The sequence below is a fragment of the Lepidothrix coronata genome, unplaced genomic scaffold (genome assembly GCF_001604755.1).
Source record: "Lepidothrix coronata isolate B3197 unplaced genomic scaffold, Lepidothrix_coronata-1.0 Scaffold3, whole genome shotgun sequence".
Lineage (NCBI taxonomy): Eukaryota > Metazoa > Chordata > Aves > Passeriformes > Pipridae > Lepidothrix > Lepidothrix coronata.
Window position 1 is genome coordinate 12,921,200 of NW_016690183.1, and position 18,453 is coordinate 12,939,652.

The 18,453-nt window shown below is 40.3% G+C and overlaps 1 protein-coding gene across 1 annotated transcript in view; it reads right to left on the reverse strand.

Moving 5' to 3' along the window:
* Positions 1–17,307, reverse strand: part of NPSR1 (neuropeptide S receptor 1) — a 56,419-nt gene extending 39,112 nt beyond the window's left edge. The window contains exons 1-2 of the mRNA XM_017820291.1: positions 17,088–17,307; positions 4,301–4,433 (exon numbers count right to left, since the gene is read on the reverse strand). Of these exons, the coding sequence (XP_017675780.1) occupies positions 4,301–4,433; positions 17,088–17,234 (280 nt within the window). The 5' untranslated portion in view covers positions 17,235–17,307. The remainder of the gene's footprint in view (positions 1–4,300; positions 4,434–17,087) is intronic.
* Between the last annotated feature and the right edge of the window lie 1,146 nt (positions 17,308–18,453).

Here is an 18,453-nt window from a genome sequence, read left to right on the forward strand (position 1 = left end):
TGTATTTCCAAACAAGGCTGTCAGTCTATGGCTTAAAATCTGGCATGCAGTAAAGTGCCTACATGTATTTCTACCCCTAACAGTGGATAAAATGTAATGGTGTTTTTAAAGTACTGATTTCTGCTAAATGTTGGAATAGAAAGAGAACCACACATGAGCTAAAGGTCATGATATTTCCAGCTCCAACTTTCCAGATGTTAATGTTGGAGAGAAAGAGCTAAACAAACTATGCACCTCTGGACATTAAAAGGAACTTAAATATATTCCTCTATCAGTAGTAATTGAAGTTGAATGGAGAAAAATGAGAAGTAAAATTATTTTCAGCAGACTTTTTTTAATGTATTGCTTAATTAGTTTTAGAATCAGTCAAATGATAACAGTTCTTACTGAATGGACTCTTTAGCCCATAAATGACATTCCTTATCCACTGCTACTCAAATAATTATGTCTTATATATACACCCGTGTCCACTGCTTTTATATTTTAAAAGTAGACTTAAGAAGATTACTTTGATAGAGCTGAGTAAACTGATCTAAATGGACATAAATGAGTGGATAAACTATCTTTTCTTAAAACAAATATATCTCTCTTCAATATTTCCAGCATTGTACAGTGCCTGTGAACTCATCCCACTCTTTGATCTTGAACCACTTGGTGATTTCAGTCAGAGGCAAACATCTTAAAGACACTAAGATTCTGAAGTTATGTGAAATGGCATCAGGTAGGGGAAGACATAAGAGACTTCCTGCCAGGAAATAGCTATGCTATGAGCATAACTTATGCTAAACTCAGAAGAAATCTATTTGGGGAAAAGTGTTTAGAAATACCCTCCTCACAGGATAATCTTCAGAACTTGCACTTTCTGAGAAACTAAATTGCCTTGGAGATAGAAATCTGTAGGAAAGCTAGCTTTAGTCTCAGTCTTCACAGATGAACTTGTTTCTAAGAAAAACATTTTTACAGAAGAGGAATATGACCAAATGTAAACTGAACACAAGGCAAACATGGCAATATTCCTCTTTGTTAAATTAGCTGATGCTGAGTGATTAGTACTATTGTTCAGCTCAGCTGTTGACTCTTAGCTGATTTCCTAGTGCTTAATTCCCAGATAATTTCAAAGAGATTTATGCATGAACTGAGAGTTAGACATAGACTTAAATATGGTACTGACACAGGCATTGTATAGGCATATATTTAATACAAATATTATGAATTCAGGCTTCAACAACATCTTTAAGCACTCTGAAGTTGAAGAGATTACTCATGCTCCTACAAACTCTTGCAGTTTTGAGCACCCTGTTTTGATTATGATGTAGTAAGAAATCAGTACGAGTCTTCTCTGAATCTGATGAGTGGCTTCAACCACTGAATTCTGGCAGTGTTGAAGAGGCCTCAATCAGTTAGTTACTACTCTTCTGCATCTGGCTTGGCAACCAGTCAAGAAGAACAACAGTGCTCATTTCACATTCATGTATTATACACAATTTGCTTTGAATACCTTGTTTATTCTGACATGAAGGCTGTGTTTTAATTTCATTTTGGTACTACATTAGTGGGAAGACGTGAGAATTGAGGGCACTACTCAACTCTTGAGCCACAGATCAATAGACAAAAAGTTTTTAAGTGGTTTGGAATGCCTGCATTGATAAAGATATATCCATTATTCTTCTTTCTGCTACTGGGGCAGAAATTATAAATATTTTAAGAACCTCAAAATAGATGGAAGTAGTAGTATTATTGACTAAGCAGGAACTGCTTGCCAGGAGATTAGGCTTTAGTTGGTAGGATTTAAATATGCCTGGCATGTCAAAACAATGTGACAAATCAATGTTTTCATAATCTTCTGTGTCTACCTCATAACTTGTGAAAGGCTGATGGCTGTTGCCAGCTTGCTTTGTTCTTAATAATATTTTTGAAGATAAGAAAGTGAAATGGCTCCATTTCAGGAATTAAGTAATTTCTTTGTGCCAAAATACTGACAAGAACTCTTGGTGCAGGAAGATAAATTAGAGTTCTGACTCCTGCATCACAAAAAAGATGTCATGGCTTGAAAGGAGCCTGCTGTTCAAGCTGGTGTTACCTCTTTTAACATTGCAGATGTGAATGTCAAGTGAGTTTTCTATGTGAATTTCTGTAATGGGAAATGGAATAGACTGTTGAACTCAGGGAATTTTAAAAGTCAAGGATAATTTTAGGGAAGGGGAACACGTGGACCCCAGTCAAATTATAACATTAGCTATATAGCACTATTTGCTACCCACATCTAGTGGTATATTTGCCTTGTTGTCTTTGCCACTGATTATTTCAGCTCCCTCAAAACTGCACTTGCAGTGCCTTCCCCTCCCTTCATGTAGACAGTATTTGAACACCTAGTGAACAGCTCTCTATACACCTCCATTCTAATACAAAAAATTTTCTTTCCTATAGGTCCAAAATGGCAAGACTCCCGCTCAGACCCTTATTCAGTGCAGCAACAGCAGTAGCCTCCTCCCAGTACGCCTCAGCTATCCTGATTCAGATACTTCTATCTGCTTCTAGCTTTATTCCTTTGACCTGGACACCCATGTCCTTATGCCGGTTCTTTCTCTGCTGCAGTAAATACATTTGTCTTCTTACTAGTTCAAGACCTTTTGCTGTTTAGTTGAACTCTTCCTATTGGAACCCATCTTCTATTACCATGCTGTTGTGAGTATTACACATCTTTGTTCTTTCAGCAAGCCCAACCCTTGTGGCCTCTGTGCCAGATGGATACCTACAGCCATTTTTCACCCTCCTCTCTTCCAAAGCCTTTCTCATAATGGTTGCTCCTGGTACCTTGCTCACTGACAAAGTAAGTAGAAAATGGACAGTGTCCATCTGGGGCTTCAGTTGCTCTTCTGTTCTTTGCCTGTATTACTTTTTGGTTGCCTGAGTATATTCATCTGGGATAGGGAACTCTTTGAACAGAGACTGTTTATTTTGAAACTCCTGTGAACACTGTAATGCTTGATCTGTGATTGATGCTTCCAAACAGTATGGTGAGTCTGTATTAACATGATTTACCTGATGGAAAATACCACTGGCACATGAAGGAAGTGACATAAAGGTCACAAATGAGATAAGAATTAAAATCATTTATTACAGATGACTCACAGGTAAATAGGAAAACTAGCTGTCAGCACTTCAGAAGAGGAGTCACAGCAAACCTTCACCTCCTCACCTTGTAATAATTCTTACATCACCTGTAGTTATAGGCCTGCCCTTTTACACCACTTTGCACACCTTGGTCTATCTGCTTCAGCTGAGAGTAGTTCTTCAAACTGGACAAGCTCCTGGACAGATGTGGTTAAGACCATGAGCAGGAGTTCATTTGTTTACAAAGAATGCATGTTTAAAATTGGGCAGTATAGTCCTTTGCTTTTCCAGTTTAAACAGAAGTACGACAGACATCAAAGAAGGATGAAATACTGCTGGAAAATCAAATATTAAATAGCTCTTTGGTGAAAAAGTGTTGTAATTCCTACTATAGCTTAGAAAAAAAAATAGCAACAAAAAGCATATAAATATATCCTATATACAAACCCAGTACAACACAGCTGTCTTGTAAGCAGGGATTAGTAGCAGGACACTGTTATAGAAACAGCACATATTTTCCCTTGGGAAACTTAAATCCCCAAAAATTTAGTCCATTCAAGGCCACAGAGAAACAATGTGCTGCTTATGCTTATTTCCTTTCCTTGTTGCTGAGGTTGACATTTTACAAACCAGGCTTCTGTACATTTTACATTTTGTTTAAAAACTACAAAGTCCTTGGATCAACATCCTTTTTTTCATTTAAAAAACATCTAAATCCATTCCTCTCACCTTTATATTTTTATGTTTCACTTGCTTTATTAAACCAGATAACATGAAGTTATTTTCACTCTTCCCTGCAAGAGTATAATTGATAGAGCAGTTTTAGTAGAAAAACACAAGAGATTCATCTTAAACTAGTTTAATTTAAACAGCTCCATGACAACAGCTGGAAATATAGCTTCTGGGAAATGTGAATGCAAACTCAGACTGGAAGATAAGATTTAGTGACATGAGTGAGTTGCAGCTGCTACATTCTGACACAGATACTACTACATCTAGCAACATCTTTTTCAATTAGAGTCAGAATGATCCCTAAGATAAGCAGCCATCCATTTGCTTTAGGGCAAGCTGCAACTGGACATTAGATGGCAACTGAATTCTTCACAACTCAGCTTGCATTTTCTTATTTGCCATTTTAATAACAATTCCTGTACAGGTCAGATACCCTTTCCCCTCCCTGCACTACCTGTGATTGCCAGCTGTGTAACAAAGTAGGTCATTCGAGATTTCCGCTTCCTCCTCCAGGTAGAGAAGAGCACAGTGGCATTTCCAGCAATTGTGACAATAAAGAGAATCCAAAGAGTCACCAGCTGCTCTGTCTGCAATGGAGAGAAAGGAAAAGAGCACATCAATAGGTGGGTAGTGACTTGGGTTAAGACAGTCACTTATCCTTGAACAATAAGATGAGAATGGAAAATGGGAGTGAAATGTGAGTTTTGCCAATTGATTTCAACTATTTAGTCTAAAAGATATTCTTGGGTTTTTTTCAGAAAACACTTAGATGCATCACTGCTAGTGATGTTCATTCCAGTTTGATTTGCAGTGGCTGTGTTACTTCTATCTTCACAAAACCACTAGCAGGGTCTGTATTCAGCACTTAACGCTAAATTGAGAAGCTGCCCTCAGCTCTTGTGCTGCTCCAGCAAGCTGTGAAATAACCAGCTGCCTCACTTCATAAGGAATGTTGATAGATGGGCTCCTTTGGAGAAATGGGGGAAATAAATAATTCTCTCTTTCCCAACTCCAGTGAGTCTGGGTCATCCACGAGCCCTACAAAATTCAGACATCCACTCCATGATCTAGATGTGCACCAAGACTGAAAAGGAAAAATGACCCACTAAGGAAAAGTATAGCTGTGTAGCCAGTGATACGTGATGACAAAACGTCCCCTAGTGGTGTGTGTACAAAGAAAAGAAAGTGAGAAATAAAGCTATTTGTGCTCTCCAAGCATCATGATCCTCTGTCTGCAAGAACAAGGGAGTATGTGTCCATGTTTGCTTGTTTGGTGAGTGCACATCCAGTCTTCATATCCTAGCAACTGGAATGAGTTTCAGGTTATGTCAATGCAGTCGTTTGGGATCTTCCAGTTCCTGACACCAAACCCAAAAGGTGGGAGTTAGAGGAAATTGGAGGAGATAAGTAAAGGCTGCAGTTGAAGAGGAGTGCCAGCTGCTGGCCATACAGAACTGACCCCAAGGCACTGTCCTGAGCAGGCTGGGGAAAGGAGGCTACCAGTGACACCCACACCTACCTGTTTGGGCTGATAATAGAGCAGAACCAGGGGAGAATACTCATTAAAAGCATTTGGAATCCACTAACCCATGACTTTGTAATGGGCGAGCAGAAACCAGAGCTCCAGCTGCTTGCAAACAAAATATCTCAGCTGTAAACATGGAGAGGGAAGGTGAAATGAAAGGAATGGAGCAGCGACAAATAGCTTCTTGCTTCGCAGTGAGCTTTAGTGCCTCCTCAGCTCTTAGTCTCCAGCTGGCCAGAAGCCATGATGTCTCCTCTGCTGGGGAGCCATAGCTTTGCTCCAGGTAGGGAGCCCTGCTACACTGTGGATTATATGGTTGTGCGGGGAAGGTGACGAGCAGTTTGAGGTTGCACTCTGTGCCTGAACCCAGAGATTAGATTATCATACAGTGAAGGCTTTGTTGAGATGGTTTCACTCTTCCCAGCATGATCTCTTTCACCAGTGTAATCTACCATTTGGGTAATCTCACCTAACTTTAAAATTCCAAAGAGAGAACAATTCTAAATTGTCATAGTGTTGTCTAGATAATAGCAGTGTCTCAGAGATGAGTCACCATTCATCGCACCTACCATGGGATGGCCTGTCTCCACTGATTATAGTGTGACCTGGATAAAACAACTTGTGTGGGCTGGATGCTTAGCTTTTAGACAAAAAAAAAAAAAAAAAAAAAAAAAAAAAAAAAAAAATCCACTTTTTTGGGGTATCTGCAAATCTCTTGAACTTCTTGGAAACAAATTCCCTTCAAAATGTGTGGCACAGGCATGGTAGAACTATTTTTATGGGGATGCTTTGCTTTGTACAGGAATTGGGAGGAAATGTCTTTTTGAAAGATAATAAAATCATAAAAGGTAAGATTTCACATCATTTTTGTCCTTGAAAACTGTGACTTCTCCTTGGGGTTTGGTTTGTCTTTTCCATTTCAGAAAAGATATTTCCTACATGAGGGAAACTAAGGGACAGGACTTGTTCCCATTTTCTCTGGTATAAAATCAGGAGACTATTTTCTTAAAAGTAATTCTGTATTTCTATATTATACTGATGGATAGGAACAGAACAAGGACCTGACACTCAAATGTTCTTACAATTCTCACAGAAGAAATAGCTATTGAGGAAGAGAGATTGTTTTAGAAGGGTGTTTCCTCACCATAGGGGAGCAGCACATATGGTCAGCTTAAATCCCCTCCTGCCAAGTTAAAAAGCAATGATTAACAGTTAAGCAATTTTAGGCTGCAGAAACAAACAATTAAGCCGGACTGCAAAGATAAGTTAAAAAATACAAACACTGAATATAGTATAAGTCTGAAAGGCTATAAACAAAGAAATAAAGCCAAAGTGTCTATTTGTTGGAGCTCCCATTCAGACAAAAGAGAAAAAGGTCTCATTCTTCAGGGTAAAGGAGCTATAACAATGGGCAACTTAAATCACTGCAGCCTCTCTCAGTCTGTGTTAACTTGCAGAATGAAAACTTCTGTGCTTATTAATGGGATGGCCACCTTGATAAAGGCCTTCATGGAGGCTAGGATTAGAATTCAAAATTACCTTCATGAGTTGGAAACATGCACTGGGAAAAAAGCAAGATGCTGTTCAACAAAGTATAGGACTCTGGTGTAGTGGGTGTAATCACAGTGGGTTGGACCAGTCTTCAAAACATCCTCCCTCACACACAGCACATATGTAAAGTGGCCCAGAAACGGAACATGACTTAGTAACATCATCCTACTATGAGAGCAACAGCCACTGTCATAGGATTGACACTAGACTTGTGTGCCTCTGCTCTAATCCTTCCACTGTACTATGCCCACTCCTAGGCACAGTGCTTCAAGAGAGACACAGAGAAATGAGGTGACAGCAGTCTAGAGGATATAGCCAGGGAAAAAGACTGAATGAATCAAGTTGCTAAATCCAGCAAAAATCAGACTGCAGCAAAAGATGAACATACCCTTGAAGACACAAGAAGACAGATATAAAAAAGGAAAGGACTAGGAAAGGACTAATCTCTTCTTTAGATCTACTGCATACTGGACAAAAAACAGTGAATCAAAACTATAGCACAGAATTCAGGATGAAAATTTTAAAAAATTGACTTAAAATATATCATTCATATATTGATTGAGTCAGTGAAACCTCCATCTGTGAAAGTGTTAAAAATAGTTATTAGATTAGAGAGATAGCTGAAGAGAGATAGCTGATGGATCCTTGAATTTCACTCTAGATGCATTTTCTCTAATTTTGTTTTATTCATCACCTTCAGGTTGCTTAGACATGGAAGTGTTTCATTTCATGTCTTGTTCATTCATCAAACAAAAATCCTCGCTTAATAACAATCCTCAGCAAGGTAATTTACAAAAAAGCATTCTTTAACAACATGTGCAGGCATCAGAAGCATTCTGATAAAAAGAAAGATACTAATATCTCCCAAATCTCTGTGTAGAAGCTTTTGACAAGGGCTTCTTTTGCATGAGGGTTGATAACTACAATATATGAGAATGCTATGGGAGAGATTAGTGTCATACACCAGTTATTTAGGTTAGAAAAGCTAGAGATACTGGTGACTCAAAGTCAAGAGAATTTCCTTGGCTTGACTAGTGCCATTATACATGCTGCTGTTCCACAAGGCTGCTGTGTTTGGAGCATGGAAGTGCTTGATATCTGGAGCACATATTGATGTACTGCTAATTTGCTTTAAGATTAAAACCAGCTTTGGTCAATGAAAAAAGCCTCTTCATGGGTGAAATGTAAGCCAGAACACCTGCTGAAGATTGTGTGCATTTTTCTTTGGCTATAGAAGAGGCTTCTCATTCTGTTTCTCTGATAATATTTCTGAATCCATAGGCCATGATAAGTCTAGCAAAAGCAGTATTCTGCTTTATATTTGAAACAAAGATCACCCCTGTGAGCAGCTTTAATCAAGACCATAGCTAAATCCTTTTGGAGATATTGGGTAACATTTTGGTGCCATGATGCCATCCCTCCTTCCAATTCTCCCTAACCAACTTCCTTGCTTTGTCATCTTTCAGGATTTGTATCCCTTCTGTTGAGGAGCACCAGCTGTGTCTGTGGAAGAGGGTTCCTAATAGCCCATCCCAATGTAGGTGCTGTTGCTCATGTCACAAGGTGCAGAGCCTTTGCCTGATAGCAGATGTTCAACTATTAGTGCACAAAGCATGTTTGTACTTGAATGAGGACTCTACGTAAAACAGTTTAGTTCTAGCTGCTGAGGCTGGTTGGGAAACAGCCTGGGAAAAATAAGTTTCTAGGTAAGAAATGAGCAAATAGGAAAAGAGAGAGGTACTCCATTCCTGGAGTGACTGGCTGGCCTCTTAATGTGAGGACAGGTGGCTTATGGTGAATCCATGGCCTTGCTGACATAGTGTCTTCCTACACTATGTCCTTGATCACTTGGGTGAAGAAGAGGCACTGATTTCTCATATCACAGGTCAGTAGTGGCTTAAGTCCCCAAAGAGCTCCTTCCTGTCAGTTGATCAAACTCTGGGAATATTGATCTTACTGCTTGACTTTGGTATATTTTAAAAGTTATGGTTTTAGCATAGCTTATTGCAGAAATTGAGATTGTAAGAGAGCTGTAATCGTGGAGCAAGCCAAAGAATTTTGTAAGAATGTCCTTAACACATAAGAAGAATATATAAAAGTCCTTTGTTAAATTGAGTACACATCATGCTCACGGTCAGCTTTGCCACTGGTAGATTGCATTGCACTTTCTTGAAGGAGGGAAAAAAAAAAGAAAAATCTTTTCTCACTTTTTAGTTGCAGACCATGTAAGAAAATGGAGTAGTCTAGATTCACATTTTTTTGATCCTGTTGCAGAAGATCTGGATTCTTGAATGTTCAAAACTGAAAATGTTCAGGACAGATTTGCTGTTTTTACATCCCCCATTTAGGATGAAAAATAAAAGCCCTTAAAAAGTCCAAACAAAATCCAACAACAAAACCAAAGCAAACAAAGCAAACCAAACAGGAAAAAAAAGCGCACACACAAAAAACCCCAAACCCAAACAAACCAGAAAAAAAAAAAACAAAAAAACCCCCAAAGAAATAAACCAGGAAGATTAGTTTTCCAGAGGCAGACAGGTGCCATACAGCTTGACTGATTTCAGTCAGGAATTTACAGTCAGCTTACCTCTAAGGCAAATTGCACTTTGGACTGCAACACTGAAAGGAATCAAAGAAATACACTAATCAACACAATTTAGTTAGGGAGTTTTAAAGTACTGGCACAACGTCTGATATAATTCATAAAGTTATTTTAAATAAATAAACAAAGCAAAAATAAATTAAAAACCTCTCTGTCCCATACCTCCAGATTTCTCCGCAGCAGAAACCCTAGAGGAGCCTTCTGGGGTCTAAGTGCGGCCTACAGTTTCTAACAGGAGGGTGTGGAGAAGATGGAGCAAGGTTTTTCTCAGTCATGCACAGTGAAGGGGCAAAAGGCCACAAGTAAGAGTTGTAACATGAGACATCTTGATTAGACATTAGGAAAAAAGTATTCATCGTGAGGGTGGTCACACACTGGGATGGAGCCCAGAAAGGCTGCAGGCTCTCCACCCCTGGAGATATCCAAAACTGCAATGGGCACTGCCTGGAGAAATCCGGCATACTTTGAATTTGCTTTCGAGTGGTTGGCACAGGTGACCTCTAGAAGTCTTTCCCTACCTGAATTATCATGCACACACATAAGTGTGCATCTGACCTATTTTCTTAAGGAATATTCTTAAAACTGGAAGGTACTTATACAGACGTAATAAGATGAGTACTTTGCGCAAGTCGTGTGTTATTTATTGTATCACAGAAACATGAACAACTCATGGCTTTGTGTGAATCTTTATGTGAATTAAAGTTCGCTCTGCAAATAAAAAGTAGGAGTCTAAAGGCTACTGGCACGGAAAAGGTACAAACAGAGAAGTCTTAGGAAAAGAACTTTAAAGGATAAGATAGTATTATTCTTATGCTTATTTGGAGGCCTGAGATGAAGAATTTCTGCCAGGTGTTGACCAGCTTAAACAGTGGGCTCTCAGAAGTGAAGTGTGATGCCACTGAAGGGGTCACGACTCTTGTTATTCTTACCACCTACAAAATAAAGGTTCTGTAGGACCTAAAAAAGAATGAACTTCATTAAACTGCCAAATGGAGACATCCTTATTTCTTCTTGTTTTGAAACTTTCTACACAAGTTGTGTTGTGAAAAATCCCACAACCTAACAGCAATATGCTTGCAGATAAGCTGTAGGTGCATTATGTATGCTTTAGTTGTAGACAGCAATTCTGACTGTCAATAAGGAAAAAATAAGGGGCACTAAATGTCTTGCAAAAAGAGGCTCACCAAATGGCATACTTGGGCTAGAAGCCAGCTTCATGCAGGAAATACTAATGACCTAAATGTAAAGATTCAGATGATTAATTTAAGCAATCCCCTATTGCTCAAGAAAAGCTGAAAAAATGGCTGAATCATTTTTGATTCATTTGCTGAGAGGCGTCTCAGTAAGAAAGAAACATGCTCAAACAACTGAGAAGGACACTGAAATCTTATACCCTCATTGTTACAAGCAGCAGAAGTTGTACTGTCCACTCCTGTGATACAAACATGTTTCAGAAGGATGTCCTCCAGCTAGCAAGAAAAAACTGAGGAGATGTTTCTACACAGAGTTCACACAAGATGTTCCTGAAAATTTTAGGAAAGCAATTTGATTGACACTTAAAAGCTCTGAGAAAACTCATGTGAAGATAAGAAAGACTGGGAAAAGGGAAAGTTTAAAGCTAAGTTTTATATTTTGTCTTTGAAACTACTTCTACTGCAATTGGATTTCAGAGGAACACATTTGGAAGGCAACAAGGCCTCTAGGAGCTGATTATTTTTTTTAATTAGTGTGGCCTGGAATGGAGCCTGATTCAAAGTGCATAAAAACAAGTTCAGCCCCAGGTTTGACTCTGGGACTCCTGCTTTCCCATTTCAATGTCACCAGTCATGCCTGATAGTTCTCATATCTCCTGCACAGAAGCTGCTTTACTGAAATGCTTTGTGACTGACTCCCTGTGTTATCCTCCCAGCACAAGGTTATGGGACATTCTGGAAATCATGAGATGCATTGCCAAACAAAGCCTTCACAACACATCAGAGGTGCTGGCAACAGTCACTTCCCAAGGGGTCTTTATGGCTGGGAGAAGGGCACAACTGGAAGGAACCCAAGCTGGTTTTTTTCTATTCTGTTGAACTTGAGAAGGAGTTTTGAATGAGCTTGTGTCTATATGGTATTACACTCACAGTCTGTGAATGTTAATGTGTTATACAGAGGAAAGATCTATAACATTTTCCTCCTTTTTAGACTTATGGAAATGGACAAGCTGAGAAAGTCTGTTCACTAAATCAGGACACTTTCTCATGGAAACATGTAATTATGTTAAGATAACTCTCTCTTCTTTTTAAATCTAGCAAAGATGTATCTATTTGTTTTCAGAACCCCTATTTTTAAAAAAACTTATTTCTTAGCTGTGACTTTACTGTCACAGATGAGGCAGGGTCCTTTCAGACCACAACATTTAATACATGATAATTGCTGTGATCTTTCCAAACTCAAATAACAGCTGAACAAGCCTGCACTCTGTCCCAGATTTCTGCATAGATGTGGCTGTGACAGTCAGTAACAAATGTTAATAATTCAATTCTACTAGCAGATAGTTCATATTTACCATTCTGCTGTGTTTTGGTACAACATGACTAATAAAGGGGGACAGTTCTGTCCAGTTATTACCCATTGCACTCTAGGAAACTTCCACAGAATTAGATAAACAGATATTCCTGATTTAAATGTCATCAGAAAAGATATATTTTTACTATTTTCTTCGTAGGAATTTTCAATGGGAAGAGATAATATTAGGTCACTCAATGGTCCATCCATAATTGTATAACTTTGACAGCCATATTTAAAACTGTGAAATGCTGTTTTTCCTAATCACAAAAAAGAGTAAAATTATTAAGTATGCCTAAATTGTACAAGTAAAACATCTCAAAAAATGTAAAATATATTACTTTCCAGGCATATTTATATAGGAGAGGCAGACAGATGCAAATCATATGGCTCTGTGGACCATAGAGACAGTAGTATGAGGGTTGCTAGTACAAAACTGCCCAAATTAGTTGGCTCAGCGCAGCTCCCAGTTGGGATGTCATATTGCCAGGTCTTTTCTGTGTTGCATTTAAGCTGCTAGATGAAGCCAGCCTGGCCAACAGCACTGCAGCAGCAGTTTCACAAGGAGACCAGCTATTACATTCTCAGCTCAGCATCTCAGGAATAGCAACAGTCATTATGGCATATTACAGAGGCTGTGTTCAGGAGTTCCTGACACCTTATTTGTGTAAACTTAATTCTCCTCCTTTCCCCACACTGAAAGATTGCAAAGTTACCTCTGAATTATTTGATATGTCTATTTTATAAAATGTGTGATTGCATTTGCAGAGATTACTCCAGAAATTTGACAGCACTCATTATTATTTTCCTATTATGTATTCAAGCATGGGATGCTCTGTATATTTGCTTGAAAATCAGAATGAACAATAGGATAAGAAAATGCTTTCCAGGAGATAAAGCAACTCCTGCATTTGGATGAAAGGATAAGGACACCAGATTCTGACTTAAACAGGCTCTGAGGACACTTGGGGACAAATCCATGGTACCTGATACTCCTACAAAACCTACAAAATGTTGTTCTCCTCAGGTCTTTGCTGGAGATGGTAGGCCCTTTGTAAAGAGATTCCATGGATAAGCAGCACATGCTCCTAGATTTGTCCTTACTCAATCTAGGCTGTGATGTCCTGTTTAATATCTGAGCTACATGGGCTTAAACATGTAGGTACAGGGAATGCTACAGTGTAGGGAGAGGACATTTTCAGGCAGAGAATCAAACAGTCCTTCCTGAAACAAACTGGGAATTTACATTATACGTTTAAAATAATCTGTTGTACTTTTGATATGCACATAGTTCCTCCTGAGAGCTCTAACACTGCAGCGTCATTGCTGGGGTGATGTTGGGCTCATGACCAGGGCTCATGGGCCTAGAGTGAGGGGAGTGTCAACGTGTGGACCAGTGGCTAGGATTCCCACTTGGCAAAGGAGAGCATTGGGGCTCCTAGCGACTGCGGGTGTAAACAACAAAACCTTTGTGTCCTGCTGCTCAGGGGAGGATTCAACTCTGTGCAGCAGAAAACAAAATAAGAAAATTAACTACCTGATAGAAGTCAGCCCACTCTGCTGGGAGGCAGGAGATGATGGTGGAAACACAGTGCCACCAAGAAAGATATAGCTACTGTGAATTTTCTCCTTTCGAGCACTCTAACCTTTACTCTACTGCATAAAAGTAGGGCATCCCATTTCTCAGCAGACCTCTTAAAAGAGATCCCTACTCAATCCTCTTCTATCATTGGGGAAGCTTCTGGGGTGGTGAGTACTTGGCAAGAGGAGCTGCTTCCTCCAGCCCTGACAAAGCCTTCCAACTCTGTGGACAACTGGGGCAAACCTATTCTGAGATTTCAGCTTCTCCCCAGACAGGTTTCTGGTTTGTATCTTGTCAGGCTTATAGAGTAAAGTGGAAAAAGGCCATAGGTGTTCAGATGACCTCTGTTCCTTCTAGACTACTGCATTTGGCAGGGGGCAGTTGACACTCACTTAGGGCCCTTTTACACATAGATTAAACACATGTGGAGGAGATTGTAAAGGGATGTAATGAACACTCCTTTGGCCTGGAAGGTTGAAGCTGTAATTAATACCAATTTGCACATCTGTTCTGAATTAGGTGCTGAAACAGACAACAGAACTCCTTGTGGTTTAAGACAGTAACCTACCTGGATGCTTCTTGAAAAGGCATCTGGGCTTTCAGGGACCATTTGTCATAACACAGCAGCAAGACCTGAATGTTAGCGGGCATGAGGCAGTGCCTTTGCCATGGAAGCACCAGCTCGTCTTTGATGGTGAGTCGTGCATGGGTACACATAGTCCTGCCCCAAAAGCTGCAACTCTGCATGCTGAGAACTACCCTAGGGAGCCCACATGGCCCCAAAACAGACTTTGTTAGCAGAGCCTTGGTGAGCAGCTGGCCCTTCTACAGTAATGACCACCAGAAGAAAATGTGTGTTCCTCCAAGTGAAGGAAATGCTTCGTTCTTGAGCCCCCCTCAAAAAAAAAATTAGGACTGAACTGGCAAAACACTCTCTAATCTGAAACAGTGCAGGATTTAGTTGTTAAGCAGAGGAATAGACAGAAAGTCCAATGCTTCCGAAAGTGAAGCAGTCACAGGTCAGCCTGTAACAAGACTTTCTGGCACTAAGGCACATTATTTTACTTTTGTCATGTTGCCACCACAGTATAATACAGACAGTACCTTAGGTGGGTACAGGTTGTCCTTTTGAAACATGGGAGGAAAAGAAAAAAGCAGTGCACGCTCCCATAGTTTGAGCAGCATGTGAGGTATCCTGCAAAGCTGTCATTGGATTAAACTGTTGAAAAGTCATTAACACAGGTACTGGGTGAGTGTCACTCCCTGGTCTCCATATATTAGGTTAGAGCATGTTTTCCTCTGACTGCTTTGATAAGATACATTACACCTGCATTTTCTGAGAAGAAATATCTTGTTTGCCCTGTCTGCACCCTGGCACACAAGCTCTGAGATCAACCTGTGTGGTGGCCGCTCATCCAGCTGCCTTTACAATCAGCTAGAGGCTACAGTGTGTTTGAAAATCCCAATAAAAGGGCAAAACCCTATTTGTAGCTACATTTTGAACATAGAACTCTGTTTTTCAAATTCATACAGCCTATTCCGAACTGAAACTTTTATTGCTTTAGCTGCTTAACCAGACCCTTGTGAAGAGGAAGGAGATGCTGTTTGGCTTGCTGGAGGGGACAAGGGCACGGCCACAACATGGGCAGAGCTGGTGGAGGACAGCCAACCGAGTCAACAGGTACCAGCCATACCTTCCACACGAGCTTTTCCAGAGCACTGAAACTGCTGGCAGGGAGCCCCGTCTTCCCTGCACTCTAGTCATCAGAGCAGGTGTTCTCTCCTTCCTTTCCTGCAGCTGCACCAGCTGCCACTCGTCTCCAGAGTCAAAATATTTCCATGCCTATCAACAGCTCGTAATTGATGTGAAATCAGTGAATCTCCTTGCAAAGTGCATGCTACATATGCGAGAGCCAGGCATCTGGCAGAGGAGTGCAAATCTAATGAGAAGCTCTCATCTAACAGAACCAAGTTTCCTTTAGCAGTGGGTGAGCATGCATGACTATCCATGGTTTCCTAATTATTGTAATTTACTCAATCTCTCCGATTAACAAGCATTTTTCTGCCTGGGGACTTTCTAATAATGAAATTAATTGTCACTTTTACCATTATAAAATACTTCTCCCATGACATTGCTCAGATTTACAGCCCTAACTGTGAAAAGAAGAAAGGAGATAAAGAGAAATTTATTAAAAGTATTTTGCTTGTCACTTCTGATATTTTTTTCAAAAGCATTTTAGGAGTCTAACATGGAGAAGGGGAAAAAAAAAAGAAAAAAAAAGAATTTTCTACCCTGAAATCCTAAATAGGAAACTACTATCTTAACAATAAAAAAATGTATCAACAGCATGTTAAAAGATGCCCTCATTAATTAAGAATAGAACCAGAGATCATCTCTTTCTTTATGAGGGGTGGAAACCTCCAGTAATTCCACTGATTCCACCAGCATTGTGTCTGAGCTCTACCAATCTCACAGCTGTAAAAATTGCTTTTGAATATATCCCCTTTTACCTCACATGTTGTGAAATGATATAAGTGCCTGCATCTTTCCAGTTGAAATTGATCTCTTTGGTCCTGAGCTCCAGAAGGAACAACAGGGTACTCCTTGTTAGACTTTTTAATAACTTGAACTTAACTTGTACAACATACCACAACAGTAAAGGGAGACATGGCAATCAGCATGAAATTAAGCAACAGCAATGGGCATAGAAATCTTAAGGAAAGAAAAATTTCAGTACCTCTTTAATCTTTTTCCTACGTTCACATATTGCCAGGGTGATGGTTGGTTTTGGAGAGAAATGAACATACTTCCCATGCCGCTCAGCAGCATTCACTACTGAATGACTCATCTGGTGCATTCTTAACAACAGCCTTTAAGAGACTACATCCCCTTCTCAAGTTAAAAACAAACAAACCAACTAATTAGAAGCTGTCCCTCATGATAAAAACAAATAAACAAACAAATAAAAAACCACAAAAGCCCAAACCAAACAAAAAACCAAACCCAAACAAACAACCAAAACCAACAAAAAATCCTCCTCTCACTTGTGTGCAATGTTTGTTACAGCTGGAAAATTGAAAAGAAATCCCTTATGTCATGACTATGACTATAAGAAATTACAGAAAAATGTGTTAAAATCATACAAGCTTTTGATTAAAGATGCATCTATAATCACAGTACCTCTACAAAAAAGCAGTACTGTCCTCTCTTGGGAGGGGATACAGTTGGCTAAGACACGTTATCCAATTCCTACAAGTACTTTGCTTTTCAGTAAATGCCTCACACATGTTGTCAGCTGTCTTTGCAGGGTAAAAAACCACCTATATCTGGGCAAAAAAAGTTCAGTAATCCTAGTTGCCTCCCCACACAATTGCTGAAAATGCACCAAAGCTGCAAGCATGTGAGAAAAGTAGTGCACGCCTTAAAAGAATACCTTAAAGGAATAGTAAAAAGATCCCCACTCCTCTTCTCTCACCACTTCAGTGAAAGTCACCGTTTCAGTACAGGTGACAAGGGTAAGATCCAGCCAGCCGGTGCCTCCCTGGGAGCTGCTGCTGGCTTCTGTGGAGCTGACCTCCATCACTGGGTTTTGTGTGAGTTGTCTAGGTGCTCGTTGTAGTAAGAGTTAATGCAGCCAGGCTTCTCCCGTAAAAGCGCAGCACAAAACCAGCTTCTCACTGCTCCACTACTGGCTACCAGAGGTGTCAGGCTTCAGTGCAGCTGAGTGATAGAAAAAAAAACAAAGCCAAGCTGGCATCATTTTGAGCTTTCCTTTGGTACAACTCTGACGACAGCTATCCACATGCTCTTTCCAGTAGCAGCAGCCAGTACAAAAGCCAGCACACATGGTCCCAGCCATGTGCTTTGTCGACTCTGGATTGCCTTGCACACCAAGTTGTTAGCTCTGGAGTCAGGCACACCTGTAAAAGCATGGACCTGCTCCCTGCATTAAGCCCAGGAGCCTGGGTATTCCACTCAGCAGATTTGCTTACTTACCCTGGCTCAGCTCACTGTGATTTTGATTACCTGCAGTATTACAATATATCCATACACAAGCACCAACACTCTCTCCTGTAGCAAAACTCTATTAAGTTTGTAGGCTTAAGCTATCACAACTTCCATGTCAATGTCTCCCTGACTTCATAAATAGGCCTCTCGCTCACCTTTGCAAAGAGCTTGAGTGTGCTGCACACCCAGGAAAGGCAGGGCTTTCTTCACCATATGGAGAGCCTGTCTGGGAAGGCATGGCTCCTACAGACTGATAGTGTCACTTATAGGCTCAAGGACTCTTCAGAACAAGGTAATCAATTATCTTTCTGCTCGTGGATTTTCTGGGCTCTGATCTCACCTACCCTCTGTTTATTCAGATGTTTTTACCTATCTCTAGTGACGTTACCCCAGGTTTACACCAAGATGGCAGATGAGAGTCACTTGTAAATCCAGAACTTGTTCAGCTTTGTGAAGATTCTCTGCTTCAATGACAATGCAATCCTAAGCAGAACGTGATGCATTTCACAGCCATACCCCACCAACTCAATTTCCTCTTACCTGCTCTTGACAAAACCCAGTCCTGTGCTTATGTAAGCAAAGATGGTCACAGGAGAGAGCAGGAATCTTTAAAATCCTCTCTTGCCAGCACAGCACACCCTCTTTCCAGCTGCTGGAGCAGGGGTCTCCACATAGCATCCATGCTCCTGATCCAGGTGGGACTGTGCCCCATCTACATAAGCAACAAGAGACGGGTCACTAAAAAAGGGCCCTCCAGCTCCCAGGGCGAGTAACAACAGGGCATGGGGGCA